Source organism: Tympanuchus pallidicinctus, unplaced genomic scaffold (assembly GCF_026119805.1).
Source record: "Tympanuchus pallidicinctus isolate F22 unplaced genomic scaffold, pur_lepc_1.0 scaffold5, whole genome shotgun sequence".
NCBI lineage: Eukaryota > Metazoa > Chordata > Aves > Galliformes > Phasianidae > Tympanuchus > Tympanuchus pallidicinctus.
The window spans coordinates 11,242,720-11,260,897 of NW_026294769.1; the positions used below are offsets into that span (position 1 = coordinate 11,242,720).

Consider the following 18,178-nt stretch of genomic DNA (forward strand, 5'->3'; position numbering starts at 1 on the left):
TGACACACTCTTCTCTGCATATACTCTGTATGTAAGAGACAATTAATTTCCACTTCATTCCCCTGGGCAACTTGATCTAACCCTGCCATCAGCAGGAGGGTTTGAAATAGATGATCTTCCAACCTAAGACATTCTATGTATTTAATTTACTTCTACTTTCTGAAATGGGTATCAAATTTATTGATGTATTCTCAGCATATTTACAGGAACAGCAGATGAAAATGCTGGGAAAATTGAAATTTCAGAAACTGAATCTTTGATGATATAATCTGCCCAGATACCCGAGCTCACCTGCAGACTCATTAAGCTTCCATACATATGAACACTTCTATAGACATGAATGAAACTCATGAAGCCAATGCGTAACTGTGTCAGGATTTTCTAGCATGCTAGTGTGCAAAATACTTTTTTTGTTCAAAACCAGATATTAATGCAATTTAAATAAAGCTGCATTATTAACACAGAATGAAATGAACTGATGGAAATGGTAATAGTGAATTTGAAGATGAAGGAGATAAGAGACAGCAAAGTCAATAACATCATGCAATTCATTTTTATGAAAAAAGATGGATTCAAATCTAGCAGATTTTTCACTATTCTCATCAGAACAGTACACAAATGTACCAATATTGATTGCCATCCAATTCAGCTATATGTTTAGGGATCTTACCCCACCTCTGCTGCCTATTCAGAGTAAAGGAATGACATGGTCAAATAATTCCAATTATTTCTATTACGGCTTACATTTTGAAAATATTAGTATTGATTTTAACTTCATATGTTAATACGTGTTAATCAATAGTGAATGATGTCCCAGTTAGGAAGCCTGGTTCTAGTGAAGAATTAAAGAAAAAAAAAAGATCAAAGTATTGCTTGAAGAATTAAAAAGAAAACCAAATCTCCCAGATATGCTGTAGAGGAAAAACAACATAAATTTTACCTTAGGCATGGATTGATATAAGGAGAGGTGTAGAAAGCAGCCTAGATGTAAAATCCGGTATATGTTGCCTCATCTCACTCAGTGGATTGGGAAGAAGGTGAATCTTTGAAATCTCTCAGATAGAGTACTAGACAGGTTTTGCAGGAACGATGGAATTAGACAGATGCTGAGAGGAACAATACAAGACAGTTCATTGATCTTTCTAAGAACAGTTAATCAACCACTTTGAGACAAAATAAGACAACTTTCTAACAACAATTAGTAAGCATTATGGATAAGGGTATTGACATACGTGTTATTTCCTTATCAACTACTCTAAGGCACATTTAGGTAATGGAAAATAAAGAGAAATTAGTAAAAGATCAAGAAAAAGAGAAGACAGATATGTAGAGAGAGAGATTTCACCACTTCCTCGGATCACATGTTGTCTTGAGTCTCATATCTTTCTCCATGGATGGGGGATCAACAAAGGGAAATGTGTGTTTTCATTGTTATATACTTTAGGTTATATTACTTTAGGTCTGAGACTGCCCTCAGGATAGCAACGCAGTTGTGTATAGACAATTTGGGAGTTTTCAACAAGGGTCTTTGGTGGTCATACACCTCCTCCTTAGTTAATACTGATGTTTTTTTCCAGCTGTAAGGTGAAAAAGATGCTGTCTATAGGAGGAAATTAAGCTAAACAGTCTGTCATTCTGCCTCCATAGAGTGAAGGTTCGTAAACCTTACAGCTTTTGACTTGAGTTGTTTAGTCCCTATTCGGTTTTGTCCTCTAGTTGTTTGAGTCAGCGTATTCCTTATCAGTTTGACATATGGTCACGTCAGTGTGCTAGTAATTCCACTACTATCCATCCTAACACTGTGAAATTGCAGAATCCATTCAAGTTCTATTCATCCATTTTTCTTTCATCATATTGATATCTCTCCATAGATTTATTATGACTAGTTCTGGACAACTCCCTGAAGCCAAGTATCATTTTGTGACATGCTACCAACATATGAAGTCTCTCAAGATTTTTCCTCTCCCAAGGATTTCTATCTCAAGTTTTCATTTGAACATGTCTGTAGGCATATTATGAGTCAGTTCAAGACTGATATGTGCCAGCCCAGCTGATGGAGTTATTGTGACATAAATCTCTGCCCTGCTCAGAGATGGAAAGTTGTCATTTTCTTTTGACCTATAACAGCACCAAATACCCATTTGCCTGGGTGCTTTAACCTAGAGAAAGCTAAGGAATAACCATCCATCTAGGAGCCCATCCCTCTTCCTCATTTGATTTCTGGGTGTCACAGGCATAAAAAGTGATATGCAAATCAGCGAAACTACACATTGGATGTAAAGTCTAAGTAAATAGATTTCACGGAAATTTAATACATAGCCTACTCTAAATTTGCACCAATACATAACCTTTCATAAATTACCATTCTTTTCAAAATTCATATTAATTTCTACATTGCCACTGGTTTGAAGCAGTAATTTTCTTCCAAAATGCAAGAAACTCACAGTATCATAAATATCACAATTTTTTCTTCTGGCATATAAGGTGGATCTATTTGCCCTGTATTGTACATTCACACATAACTGGGTGATGGGCAATTCACATTATTTGAATTGGCAGAAATCTGACTACTGTACAGCCAATGGAGAAAGATGGACTAGAAGACTAAATAGAAGTATCTACTATTTGAGGAGACCTGAATGTAATGCCTGCTATTTTTGTTACTACTTGGTTCCCCAAAATCAAACACAAATGACTGATCCTTGAAATAAATACAAAGACTAATTCCTCTGAGGAAGGAAGAATACTTTACATTTGTTGAAGGGAAATTTTCTTACCCAGTGTGAGTATATATGCCAGTCATACATAAAAGCTATAGGTAACTATGATTTCTGCAGTTCAAAAGAACAAAAAATGTAGCAATTGGTAAGCCAGAGAGGAAGAACCTTTTATTTCAAACCTATGTGAGACACATTCATATAAAATTTCCAATAAAATCAACCATACATGGTTTCACTAACAATTTTAGACATAAAAATGCAAATGCCTTCCAATAAATGTAATGACTCATGAACTTCCCCAATAAAATTAAGGCAGATGTTTCATGAACTTTTACTTATTTTACATGGAAATCATAGAAAAATATGATTTTATGCTGCTGAAACAGGGGCTGAGAAGGCTGTTTCAAATTTAACAAAATATACAGCAAACTTGAGTGTTACACAACAGCAAAGAGAGCACTTCAAAATGGAAGATGTCAACATAAATTTCCCCCAAAAATAAAAAATCAAAATAATTTAAAAAAATAGCTTTTTTAACATCTGCATGATTTCAGAAATCAATAGTTGAAAAAAAATATCTGGTATTGAACATTAGTAAACAAAGGACAACTATATAGGCAGTTAGTTTAGCATTATGTAATACATATGAAGAATCTAGGGTGGACTTTTGTGTAACTGGCTGTGCTTTTCATGTTCTGCTCAGCATGAAAACAAGATACTACTCAGAAGTTTATCTTATTTTGTGGTCAGTGGCTTATTAATTGAAAGAAACTGAAGTATTTCCTCACTGAACTTACATGTTTAGTAAGACATCAAAGCACTGCTGACAAATTCACATAGATCCTCTCTGTTATTTATATGACAATAATTTGCTAGTTTTAAGCAAAAATAAGAGTCCAGTCATCAGAGGCATTAAATATTGAAGATTGGAATGCAGTACACTATTTCATCTTGATGATTTTACAGATCTTACTAAGCACAAGGAATGCTAAACTTGCTAAATTTCCAGCTTTACAAATGGAAAGTGTGAGATATCTAACGTGGCAAACTGTGCAATGTGCTTTTATAAACAAGGAATTCTAAAGCTGTAGAATCTGAGCTAACTGCTAAGTTTATAAATTGGAGGGGAGTTTTTTCTTTTGTTTTTGTTTTTGTTTTGATGGTGGTGTTGTTTTGTTTGTTTGTTTTTCCAGCTGTGAAAAATAAATGACCAAAATCATGAAACCAGCATTAGCTTTTCTCTGCTTGGGTTTTTATACAAGTTTTTAATACAGTTTTTTTTCTGATCAGTATCCTAGTGAAAGAGAAGTATTGTAGTCATTCAGATATGTGGTGAGGAACAAGCTTTTTAATCAGGTAGGGATTAAATAACAATTTATAACTTCATCTGATTCACAACATTTTATAATACTACATGCTAAAATTAATTTCATTAGCAGGTCAAAATTGGTGCTTAAAACCTTGAGGTGTATACTATGAGCCATGAAGTTTTTGTGGCAAATAAATTTATTATTTTAAACCATCAGATCAAAATTATCAATTGCAATTGTTCTCTTTTCTCTGTTTTCCGGGCATTTATGTAAATAAAACCTAAAAGTACAGAAATAAACCCAACAAATATAAACTAATATAAACTAATATTAAAAAAAAATTATGTGAAACCATAGTTCCACATAATTTAATGTCATAAACCACTCTTTTGTAATGTTGCACAGAACCCTATCTCATTATCATATGCCTTTGGCAAAACAGCATTTAGAGTAAGCTAAATATTTCATGTAGAAATGTTCTTTTTTATGTGTGTCAGTGGCAGAAAACAAAAAAACACAACACATGAGAATACATTTCTCACATCAAGAATCACAGTGATTGGTAGGCCAAAATGCGGGTAACCTTGACTCACACATCAAGCAGAACTTAACTAACAATGTAGAAATAAAATGTGCATACCTACCATCATTTTTCTTCCAAATTATTGTCTTTGGGGGTAGCATAATTATAGTCCAATTTTGCTCAATGCTATTTTATTTTTCATTATGTTAATTAGAAAATAATGTTATAAATTACATGGAAATGAGTAATTGATTAAGAAAATCCACATCTAGATCTACAGTGTTTTACTTATATTATTGTACTCACACTTTCAGTGATACTATTTCGGTTCGAGTCAGAAATGTATACCAAAAGCAGATCTGTATGAAAAGTCAAAGTTTGAATACTCTGTGTTTTTTGACATATGAGTTTCAATCTTTAATTTTCTTATAACTTACATTTAAAATAGTGCAATAAAATCTCTGATTTATCCACCTTAAGACTTTTGGATTTGCAATCAAAATAGAAATTTCTGTTTCTTTTTACTCTATCAAGATGGAAAGCAGAATAATAGAATATGAACTAATATGACTGACCAAAAAAAAAAGGAATAATTCTGGAAAGGCTGCTTTGAGTTTTGCTACATTAATATTCTACGTTTGGAGCTTCCACTCTCCCAAAATCTAAAGAGCCTCTTGTGTTCATAAGAGAACCAATTAAATTATTTTGTGCATCTCTGGGAAAAAAAAAAATAATAAGTCAAACCTGTGTATGATCTTAGAGGTCTTTTCCAATCTTAATATTTCTATATTTCTATGATTCTATGATTTTTAAAGCCAATTGCATTCCATAAAGCATCACTGAAAAGATGAGAGTGCACTTAGCAATCTTATTTGTCACTGAAGACTACGAATCAATTTCACTGAGGGTGATACGCTAATGATATGTATTAGTTTGGATTTGACATCATTTTGGACACTACTAAACCAGTAAATTCTGTTCTGCTGTGACATTAGGATGTAACAACCAGTTCCTGAAACCATAAAAAGGACACAGTTTAAGATATGTCTAAACTGTTTCTCAGCAATCTTAACTTCTCTCTTCATTTAGAAGCTGAATTAATGTTACTATAACCCCAGTATTTTTTCATGTGACCTGTATTTAGCTTGCACTTTCTGTGTGTACTCTAATCTAAATTATTCCAATATAAAGAAAAACAAACTCATTTACAGAAGAATATACATGTAGAACATGATACAGTTTGTGGAGAGTTTCGTGATTTATGCAATGATTGAACAATATATATATATATATAATTTTATAATGTGTCTGCAAAATTTGACCCCTAATTTGAGACTTACGGATTGTTATACTGAAAAAACAAACAATCAAACAAAAAAGTTAATGTTTTGCTTGTAAATATAAAGGTATTGCTTTCCCCCCTGTGAAATAGTACAAGTCAAGTCTGTTTTTTATTGTATGTTTTTTTCTTCCACACTATATTACAGCTTTAAAATTCTGAAATTATAATACCACTGTTTTTAAAAATCCTTGAAAAATATCCATGAGACTCTTGTGAGTATTTGTCTTCATTTGCATTGTATATGTTTTGTGTAGAATAAATGTGTCTCCATTGCCTTGGAGATGCACTGTAATTGTCTTAAGCAGTGTATTTCTCTAATTAAATCAAAAAGATATTTGAATGCCAGTGTAATGGATGAAAATAATTCAGTATGATGTGAAACCATCTTACACTAAAAAAGATTCTGTAACTGTGTTCTGCTAACGTACTTAGGGAAAGAAAAGCCTTTAGGATATGTCAGATGACATATTTTACACCTTAAATAAAAGACAGAATAAAGCCATGCCACAATAAAATCCAAACTTGAAATAGAACTCAACACTTGTGTACCAGTACATAAATACTGCCTGCATAAGAGCAACCCACAGGAAGAACTTGTAGTAGGCTTCTTGCTTTTTCCTAATACAAAACAAATGTTTTGAGAAGGCCAGCAAACTACTGCAGTACATACAGTACAGGAAGGTTAGCATTGTTAGGTGAGTAAGAAGCAAGCATGCTTCCTGTTTTTCCCTGCATGCAGTAGGGAATTCACTCAGAGAAGAAGTCTATGGTGATAACTACTATATGTGCAATATCTCATATTGTGTATTTACAGAAGGAAGCTGTGTTAAGAGATCTGGGATTGACTTTAGTCCCCATTTTTGAAGGGATAAAAGTAGAAACCAAAATAATAGTCCTACACTTATAAACATTATTAGATATTGAGAAGTATTCTGTAAAAAAATGTCTGAAAAAATTTTAAAAAAAAATCATTTGCCTTGAATTCATTTGGCTTTTGTTGTGCATGTTCTTACTGAGAAGATATAAGTGCTTTTTAGGGCTGCAAAGGAATTTGGTATTCAATTTAATATTCAGTTCTTTACAAAAGTAACTTATTCATGATTAATAGATTTTTTAGATAATAATCAATTATTTAATGTCCAACATATTATGGATGCTTATACCATTATCATAACACTATTAGTACTGTTTTATGGAATTGATGCCTGTAACCATTAATAACATTCATCCTTTTCAACAGAGCAATACATTTATTAATCATGTGTTAATCTGTTATAACATACATATGGCATAATCAAAGTAAATGCATGATATTTACTCAAGTGATGTATTTCAAATTCTAAATCTAATTTTTATAATAGAGCATTATTAAGCACTGAGATTTAGCATGCAAGTTGTCTAAGTACTCATGTCCTTGGTGTGACAACATTTCAATTAGAGTAGCACTGACTATTTTTTTGTTTTGTTTTGTTTTGTTTTTATTTTGGTAACAAGCTTAAAATATACAGCTACATTTAGAAAAATAATATACATCATTGTTGTTATAGCTTTCTTTGAAAATATATATAGCCAGGGAAAATATTCATGCTCAAAATAAGCGCTTCACACATTTTAGCATTTTCTCTCCCCCTTATAAATAACACAGTCATTTGCCAGTATCTCTTTTATTTTACAAGGGAATATTCTGTAGCTAGTAGATAATTCTTTTTGTTACAAGGCAATGATGGAAACAATTTTATAGAGAATGCTTTGAAGTTGAAAATGTTTGAATTTGTTCCTCTTGGTATATTGTTCCACTTAATAACATTGTTGTTGTTGTTTTTTGTTGTTTTTTTTTTAAATAAAAAAAAACAAAAAAAAAAAACAGCAAAAAAAAAAAAAGAAAAAGAAAAAAAGAAAACAGACAAGAAACAAAAGCAAAACAAAGCAGAAAACCTTCTGGGACTGAAATACTTGTATGTGTTGTTATTTGCAGTGCATGCCAAGACATTCATGGGCACCAGAGCCAACCTGGCGAGCTAATTAAATATATAAATGTGTATGTTTAAAACAGCCTTATAAGGAGCATTGGAAATCTGCAAGATGAGCGAATATCTTATAACTTCTTCCGCAGGTGCGAGGATAGCTACAAGCCATGGACTTTCTGTCCTGCTTCTTGTTTGTGGCTTTGTGAAGGGTGCTTTGCTTTAATCTAAAAGTGCTGACTTTTTCCAATATCACTTTCTCTTCTTAAAGCAAAGAGCAAATCGCCTGTAAAATCCACGGAGCGGACAGCAAAGTTGACCCTAACCTCCAACCATCACTCTGCACCCAATGTACTCTAAATCTCTACACAAGGAGCACCTTCTTCAGGAAGTACAAACAAAAATACTAAATAAATAAATAAATAAATAAATATTATAAAAGGAAGAGGATACCACATTTTCTTGATATATCTTATTTTCTTTGGAATATCACTGATCTTTTGTTTGAAGAGAACTGGTGTGATGTAATCAAATGTTTCATAACAGAAGACCTAGTTTCCTTCTCTTTCGGCGAGGAGAAGCCTCATCCTTGACTTCTCGGGGGTTAGTCTGCGAGTCATCAGTATTGTAGAATTAACCATGGATGACATTTGGCTTCCTACGCTAAAAGAATTGTTCAAGCCTAGAAGCAAACAGAGGCCAAATAATGAGATGAAGAATATTGATTCAACATCGACCCCCCAACCCATCCCACAGACTCTGCCAAAAAGTGTGTTTTTTTTTCTTTTTCCTTTCTTTCTGTCTTTCTTTCTTTCTTTTTTTTTATTTTTATTTTTATTTTTTCCCTGCATGAGGAATAGGAAGCAGAAAAGAAATTCTGCAGAGCAGCTAAGCAGACCAGAGGACTTTCTTTTTTTGAAAACAAATGAAAATAGTTTGTTGTTATTGTTATTCTTTTTTCTCTGTGGGCTTTTTTTTTTAGTATGTTTCTTGTTCAACGGTGGCAATTGCTGACTTAGGCCAACCCCTGATGACTGCGTGGAGGTTTATATATATACATCTTTCTTTTTCATGTGTGTTCTATATTTCAATGTGTTTTCTATTATTTTGCAACTTCTGTATATGCAAAACTAACTTAAATTCTGTAAATTGCTTACAGTCTGTGTGATATAACTTCCAAGTAGAATATACTTTGGTCCTCATGCAAGCCAGTTTTTAATATTATCTGTATGATGTGCCACCAACAAACATCTTTCTTTCTTTCTGTCTCTCTCTTTTTTCTTTCTTCTTTTTGACAAACCATCTCTTTTTAATTTGTAATTCTGTACTGTGTGGATTTTGTAATACCTGCCTTCACTTCCACTGGTTTGACAACTTTCAACCCTCTGTTTACTCTGTAAATGCACATTAAAATTTGTTATGGTCTCTAGACAATGAATTACTTTAGTTTTGTGTATGTTGTACTGGATTTCAGTTGCTGAAAGCTCTTTTAATTTGTGATGTTTATAGCAAATGAAGTGATTTTATCACTAGAGACTGTAAAATGCAGGCTTAATGTCAAATACTGCATGTGAAGTAAGGTTAGAAAAGGAAAACAGAAAAATAAAACATAATATGGCTTAAAGAATATTCTTTCATCAAAGACTGTTAGGAAAGTGAATTCTTTACACTGATAAACTGTATTCACAGAAAAACAACTCCTTTTACATGGCCAAAGAATCATCTTTCTTTGCTTTTTCTGGAAGTGAATTGTCATTGCTCATTGATATTCTTAATTAAAATACTTTATGTCTGTGAACCGAACATGAAAATTTTGCTGTTGACTGTAGCAATATGCATTACATGAATTGCATTCATTAATGCAGGAAAGAAAAATTGCTTCCATTTGCAGCTGCAATCAGGAAGGAATTTTTTTTCTTGTTCCCTCCTTCCACTGATGCTGAACAATCCAGACACTGCCATTTATCAGCCCAGACAATCATGTATATCATGTGCTTGTTATGATCTGTTTACAACAGCATTAAGTAGCTGCAAAGTGGTCAGCTGTGTGATTTCTCCAGTTTTGAAGTAAAAAAAAGAGAAAGTAAAAATTATATTTAATATCTCACCAGTCTATGGTTTAAAGTCCTAACATTTTATTTCAAAATGTCCATAAGGACCCATTCTTACACATTCATAAGTCTTCCGCACTAATTTCATAGGAGAAAAAAAAGCAACTAAGTATAATGCAGAATCAGAGAGTAACACACTGATGCTTTGGAAGAGGGTAACATATTTGTGCAGATCTAGTTTACCTTCCCCATGTCTTCAGTACTATAAGTTTGACAGAATAGTCAGTTATCAGTTTTATAGAAAATCTCAGCATAGATAGAGACTAAAAGTATGAACTAATAGACACAAAACAGAATGACTGCTAGAAGAAGGAAAGGGACAAAGTTCTTTTATTTCAACACCAAATTCACGATTCATTAAGAATATTGTGTATTCAATAAATCTTCCTCATTTTAATAACAGTTTATTAGCCTGCTGATAAAGCTGAATGAATCCCTGTGCAAAAATTTGGATTGAAGACAAAAAGGAAAAAAGAAAAAAAAAAAAAAAAAAAAAAAGCCAGAGCTCATTGAAGTTTCTTTCTTGTAATACATCAGGTTCTGAACCAAACTTTCAGAACACATTTTCCCTGTGCAGTAGATATCTACAAAAGGATGCTCTGAGAATCTCCCATGTGGATTTTGGAAACATAAGTTTCCACCAATCTCAATAACAAACAAATGCTTAATATCATATATATTTTGTATAAATAAAATTATATATATTGTATGAATATTCTGGTATGCACATATTCATACAGACAATGCTCAGTGACAAAAACAGCTTTATAAATGACATTTTTCATAAGTAGTTTAGCCACACATTATTAAAGTTAGCCTCTGATTATTATGTTAATTTGATACTGTGTTTTGGTTAATGCTAGATGTAAATTGCCATGTATTAGGAAATGAGACCAAAAAGAACCAATTGAAATTAAAAGTTGGATTCTAAATTGCTCAGACTGGAGTGATATAACAATTTAGAAGACATTACCAGGGTAAGTGCCATACTTTGATGTTGCTATTTTTCTTCAGGTGTCAGCATAAAAATGGATAAAGAGAAGAATGATGGAAAATCAGTGGGACTTTCACAAGGCCTTTGAATCTTGCATGAGATACTAAGGGAAAATACTAGTTTTCTTTTTCCAAATTAGATAAGTCCTGCCTTTCTGGTTGCAGATATAGACATTGGCTTTATAGCTTCTGTCAAACTCTACAGATGTCACAGCATCAGCTCCTAACAAAAGTAATTATAGTATTTTAAAATTTTATGCTGTTGCTTAAGCATTGTTCTTCAAGTTAGGAATCAGCCTTTAGCAAGAAGGAATTCTCAAAAAGGAAGTTAAGCCACAGCATTCTCTCTTCTACATACAGCTTTTGTTAGGAATATTTGATGTAGTAATAGAACAAATAATATTTTCAACATTGGCTCCAGTTCCATTTTGGGCTTAACACTAACAAAAAATAAATAAATACTTAAAAGTTCCATTGAGTTAGGTACTTGAAATCATCAGCTTACATTTAATGGTAGATAAATCTTTCAAAAGCCAATGTCCTTAATGTTTCTACAAAATAAACAAACAAACGAATAAAGAAAGAAATAAAAAATTTATTTTTGAGGAGTCATTTACTTTATTCATGCTTGTTTCTTGGCGTTCTCAAGACCTCACCCTTTATTTGATTTTCTTCAGATTTTTCCAACAGCTTTTGTTTTTAATAGAAGAGTAAGCATGGGTGAGTATGAAACGTTTTTGTATTTCAAGGAATATGCCATCTAAACACAGAACACATGTTGAACTGTTATATCTTGTGAAACTGAAAGAAACGTATTACAGATCCGTTACATATAATCAGTGTTCTACTATTTCATCTAGCTTTTGTATTACACTTACAAAAATCTCTAGCACTTGTGTAATACTAATAAAATTTAGTATTGCTACAGAGCCTGTCCTGTAAATTCTCCTCTGGTTCAGTGGTTACCAATTTTCTTCTGAACTCTGGAAGTTCATGTCTGCAATTTGTTGAGTAATATGTTTAAAACTTCCATTCTTAATGGTCTCTTCTGGATTCTTCAAATAAATTTATTGAGCAGATGATTGGGCACTCCATAGTTTAAAAAAAAAAAGACAATCTGTGTTAGGACTGACTCAGACTTTGTGTTAAGAAAGACACTGGAAAACTTGAAAGGTAAACATTGAATCTATCCTGAATTGTTGTTATTTGTTTAATTTTCAGTGTTGAATACTTCAATTAGGGCATACACAAACACAAATATTGGAACTATGTATAAACATTAGAGGCACAACAGCAATAAAATTCTTGCAGTTCCGTATGTAATTGAGTACCTCTGATTCGAGATCAGAAAACATCTGAGAACTGCTTTTTCTTACGTTAATTCCTTAAAGTGTTTTTGTTTCTTTTAAATAAAATAGAGTAGTGGCCATTACTTAAAAATAAGTCGTACTGCATACCTAATACATTTCAGTGTTGAGCATTTCTTTCCCAAGTAATGATTTCTACAATAATGTCATCATTTAATTCACCACTAAAAACAAAAAGTAGACTGCATTGCTACCAATCCTCAACATGTTCATGTTCTCAAAAAAAACCCAAACCAACAATGAAACAAAACAAACAAACAAAAAAACCTAAAAAACCCAGTTTAAAATCTTTGTTACCTGTAAGATGGGGGACATTTGTCCCTGACATTACTATTGGCAAATGTCAAACGTTGTTTACAGAGCTAAAAGCATTAAGAACCAAGTATGAGATCAATGTACTTTAGAATATAAAAATTTAAAGGTTAATCTTCCCTAATTAGCTTATCTAAACAATACCAAGCACGAAGTAAATTGCTTAATGCAAGTTATTATAGATAGCTTTTGTTCTGAGCTTCCTCAGTATTGTTTTATTTGATTTCACAGTCATAAAATTTTCACATACATTAATGTAGTTGAAAGATTGTATATAGTTCTGCTTTTCTTCTAAACAATAGAGGAAAACAATAGCAAAGAAAAAGGCTAAATTTGTCTGTAAAAATGAATCACAACCAACTACTGAATTACTTTAAAAGAAGGAGAAAAGTTATGTTTTCTTGAGGATCAACTGTAACTGAAATCTTGTTTTATTTTCTCCTTTTTGTGCTTTTCTTGCCAACACATCAGTCTAAAAAACACATCAATAATTCGTTTCTGATTACTCAGTTCTTACAGTGTTACTGAGGGCAAAATGATGCTTTCTTTGCTATTAAAAATCTGAAAAAAAATAAAATCTTTTAATTTAGCAAGCTAATTGTTTGCAGTGGACTATAATCTCAAAATATCTCTGCTGTTAGGTTTATAGGGAAGGAGCAAAAGAGAAATTTGTTTGTGTTGGGTTATTTGTCATCCTACAGCTAAAGACTGAAGTCTTTTGTACATTTCACAGATACAGTAGTTTTCCCTGTAACTGCTACTGGCAGACTGCTTTGAGTTTGGAAATAAAAAAAAAAATTGCTGCAGCTCAGCATTTATTGCATACTGTTAAAAAGTTTAAAAGAAATGGCAAAAGATAAAGTTATAAATAATCTGGAAGAATATCACAAACTGGTGATTTTCCAAAAGCTTCAAAACACAACAAACACTTGAATCAAAATGGCTTTTGGTGGGCATTTCTTTTCAAGTTTTTTTCTTTCTTTTTTTTTTTTTTGCATCCCATTCTTAACAGTCCTATTATAAATAGCATCCATTTAAATCCAGCTGTATGATGCTTATAGTATGGAGGACCCTCAGATGGAAGCCAATGAAATTTTTATTCATTAAAATGCTCCTTTACATTGACATAACAGCACAGAAAGAGGTCTTATGTTTATATGAGGCTATTTACAGTGACAGCTTATAAGGAATCTGAAATGTACATAATAGACAATTAATTTCTTTCCTCTTTTTATATACCGTAGACTTGAAAAACAAGAGAGAAGATTAGTTTTGATGATTACTTCTTAAAATAAACTGTTTCATATAAATCTTTGAAGAAGCTAAGTTTGAAGCATTTCTTACAAAAAAGATTTGTATAAATGACCTTTTAAATTATGTCTTTTAGATTTTTAAGCAGTTATATATACTGTATATGAAATCAGTGTATATATTAAGAATAGGAGATGATGACTTTGTTACTTCTGATAAAGATTTGATTTAATTGCTGCTGACTATTTTCAATGCCAAATGATTTAATGGACTTTCAAATAATCAGCAGTTGTGTTATTTTTCTATTAAAAAAAAAAAAAAAGCCAAATTTTCATGTAACCTACAATACACTTCAGCTTTTGTTTATTAGCCAACACTGATCCAGGTTTCAAAAACATTGCTTGTACACCATTACAGAAAAGGAAGAATTCATACATTATTAAAAATAAATGTTAACATACTTACCAGATGACCTCAATGTTTTTAATTTGGTGAATCAGGCATGCTATATGTTATATTTGTGTAGATACAGTATCATGTGAAGCACAGACAAAATGAAGTAAAAAATGGGTGTCCTAGCTAAATCACCCATATTTTGAGTTCCTCTGTATGACACAGAAAACAGAAGGCAAAATTTCTTCAATTTCCCTAAAACAATTTTTTTTTTGTTGTTTTAAAAAGCTCATAGCAATCAACATAGCAAAAAAAAAAAAAAAGGCTTAACAAGCAACCCTATTACATACTGTAGCTGTGTATGTTTCAAGAAATATTTGTCTTAATAGTAAAAACAAAAATGTTTGTCTGGAAATCATTCTAATCAGATATGAGATGCTGGTAAAGAAGGCAGTGGGAGAAAGCTGTTGGAGCAAAACTGATGTTTTACTTTCCAGTAAGTGTTCATAAGCCAGTAAGGAAATAAATTCTGAAAGGATTGATTATATATTTGCAGCAGCAGAAATAATGCATGTAATGACACCAACAATCCTGCAAACCATAAGACCTACTGTGCATACACAAAGATACTGTGCACATGGGCAGGATTATTTGGCATTGTTTAGATTCTAGATATGGTAGATGTCTGGTACATTTAAGACGTCTCATCTAAAATCACAATGCATGCTGCTTGATATATGCTGCTCTGGACACTGGCTGGGATTTGTCTAACTTGAAAAGTTGTTCCTTTTATAAGACAGCTAGCACCCAGGAAAAATGAATAATAGAATATTGAAAAATAAAGAATTTTGAAGAAAAAAAAATACTCAGGAATATCTCTTGCATATTGTATTTGTGATTAACACTTCTAATATGAATGCATAAAAAAGACTGTTTCCTCAACAATTACCTCCACATGTGGACTTGAAGAATACTATTCCACCTAGAGCTTACAGATGAGCTTTATTGCTTTCAATTTGGAAAGGTTTGGCAGCATTTAAATAGAATATATGTAAACAAAGAGAAAGGTAGCACACTGTGCCAAATTACTTTAACCAATATGGAACACGAATTATCAACTATACCTAGTAGTAAAATGAACTCTTTTAGTAGACGTATTGAATAAGTCATTGATTTATCATCATAACATTAAAATGCCATTTGGGAGTTTCTATTTTGCCGTGATTATTGTGTTGCCACTTTCAAAAAAGAAATAGTGACCTTAGAGCTATTTGCATTTGGTAAATTAAATGCTATTTAACATAATTAACTACTAAGTAAAAAACATGTGTATATAAGACATATGTCATGTAAATGCACATAGGATTATAGAGACAGACCTGCTAATGGCTACATAGTTCTTTTCTCAGCAGATGGATTAGGCAGATTGATGACTTGTGTTTTCTTGAGAACTTTCCAACTGCTAGGTACTTGCCAGTAGTAATATTAATACCTACCCTTGAAACATACACACAGAGTATTGTTACTATTATTTTTATTATTACTATTATTATTATTATTATTTTAATAAGCTGTTTTCCCTTCTTCATCTGACTAGGCCTTAGGTAGTTCCCAGGAATATGTAACATACAAACAAGCACATGCAGCTATATAGAAATGCCTAACAAATTAAATCTGGTTAAATATTTCCTTAAGAAAAGACACCAATGAACTTATTCTGTAAAATGATTTTGTTAAATAGTCATACCTGAGACATTTTTCAGAAATATTTACTGTTATATATGGCATAGTAGAAGTTGTCCTTTAATCATGCCCATTATGAAGATTCCAAAACATTCTATTTGTCCTGATTCTATCATGGCTTCCTCTATTGCACTCTGTAATTATTTTCTGCAAGTTAAATTACTAAGCCATGAAGCACTGCTGAAGTAGATGAGAAATACTTGTACAAATATTTTTTTTTACCAGATTAGCATTGAATATTACAATTTACTATGTGCAGTATGGCAACAAGCATATGCAATGGCAAAAAAATGTTTTAAAACAGTCACAACTACTTCTGATCATCCAAAATAATAAAATCATCTGAGGAGCTTTCGAAGAAACATCATCCAGGTAGATGGCACAAGATCAGCTGATGAACCCACACAAAGTATGTACTGCAGATGAAGCAGCTGTACTTAAAAACAAAAACTACATAGGCAATCGAGGTCTCACCAAAGCCAACCTATCACTGGGAAAATTTCTTTCTGTACTCACTGTAATCAATCATTCCAGAGAAAGACTGATGTCCAATGCGACAGAATCAACAAAAAACACACTTGTAGAGGTACTGGAACAAGCTGCCCAGAGAGACTGTGGATGCCTCGTCCCTGGAAGAGTTCAAGGCCAGATTGGATGGAGCCTTGGGCAGCCTGGTCTAGTATTAAATGGGGAGGTTGGTGGCTCTGCATGTGGCAGGGGAGTTGGAGATTTATGATCCTTGAGGTCCCTTTCAACCCTGGCCATTCTGTGATTCTGTGATTCTGTGATAGCAAAACAAACAAAGAATGTAGCATAATATATCTGAAGCAAAATACATACTAAACTCTGGAGATAATAAAATGACACCACATGTTTTTGCTGTGTGCAGCTGAGGAATGCTAGATGCAGATTTGGGTGCGTTAGCAAACATCACCAATTCCAGAATGTAGCTATCAGTTAGAGCTCTATTTCACAATGGAGCTGGGTTGGCTAACGCCACCATATTCTAAATAGCTATATGAATAATTGATATGCATAGCAAAATTCAAAGTAAAACTGGATATTTTGTAATGATTGTACTAAAATCTACAAATCCAGCAGAAAAGCTGTTTGTTTGTTTGTTTGTTTTAAACTTGTGAGAGTGATAGTAAATCTTCATGTTTCACAACTGAAGATAACAAACAACTGATGAGTATAAAATAACCTCTAGACATCTTATTCCATGAATATTTTTCCACAAGATTTCTTTTGTCTATCTTTGAGAAACTGTATAGATATTACTAACATTGAACACTGAATAAAGAACTGGATGTTCTCTATGCAATAAAGAAATGAACAGCGCAGAAATACCAGAGGTTTTGAACTGTCAGTATAAGTAGGAATATAGATATGGCAATTCTTGCAAAGCTGTAGTATGTTATTCTAAACTTTCCTAAAAGTATTGTTGTTTCAGGCTTTTCATTTTTTTTCACACAATAACTCCTACAACCCAAGAAATATTTTCTAAATAACTGTGAAAAAAAATAGACTTTTCTGCAGTACATTCTAAGCTTTACAAGGAAGAATTTGATAAGCTTAAAATAATTATGAACAAATTATTGTCTACAGTTAATAGTGGGAAGGAAATAGAGGTGGTGGCTACCTCAAGATGTCACAAGTAGACCACTAGTACAGGCAATTTGAGTCAATGTAACTGATCCCTTTGAATTTTAAATTCATAAAACAATTTAATAAATTGATAGATGTTTTTTAATTTGGCTGGAAATACAAACAAACAATCATCAAGTCTTAATCTTAACTCAGTCACAGTAATCTTGCTGTTAATTCTCTTGAGCAAGAGTCAAAGGACCATATATGAAAATGGGGGAATGTAGAAATTAATGCATAAAGACCAAGTAAACTCTGGTTGACATATAAATTAGCATCTCTTCCTTGCAGAAGGGAAGGAAGTATGGAAGCACACTTTTGCCATTTGGCAACCCAAGCTTCTTATCTTTCTTTTTTCCTCCTTCATTTTATTTTTTTTTTCTTCCCATTCATCAATTGCAAAGTAACTTATAAAGATGACACTCTCAATTATTAATCATGTATCATTCAAGTCTGGCAAGCAAAATAAGAGAAATAAAAATGCACAGAAGGCTTAGAATTA

The 18,178-nt window shown here is 32.4% G+C and overlaps 1 protein-coding gene across 3 annotated transcripts in view; it reads left to right on the forward strand.

The window, feature by feature from the left end:
• The window catches only part of VSTM2A (V-set and transmembrane domain containing 2A), a 29,539-nt gene extending 15,431 nt beyond the window's left edge, over positions 1-14,108 (forward strand). The window contains exon 5 of one of the 3 annotated variants that reach the window (XM_052704392.1): positions 7,871-14,108. In XM_052704392.1, coding sequence (XP_052560352.1) covers positions 7,871-7,917 — 47 coding nt within the window. In that variant the 3' untranslated portion in view covers positions 7,918-14,108. The remainder of the gene's footprint in view (positions 1-7,870) is intronic. The other 2 variants (XM_052704391.1, XM_052704390.1) reach the window with 2 other exon arrangements.
• Positions 14,109-18,178: the final 4,070 nt, after the last annotated feature.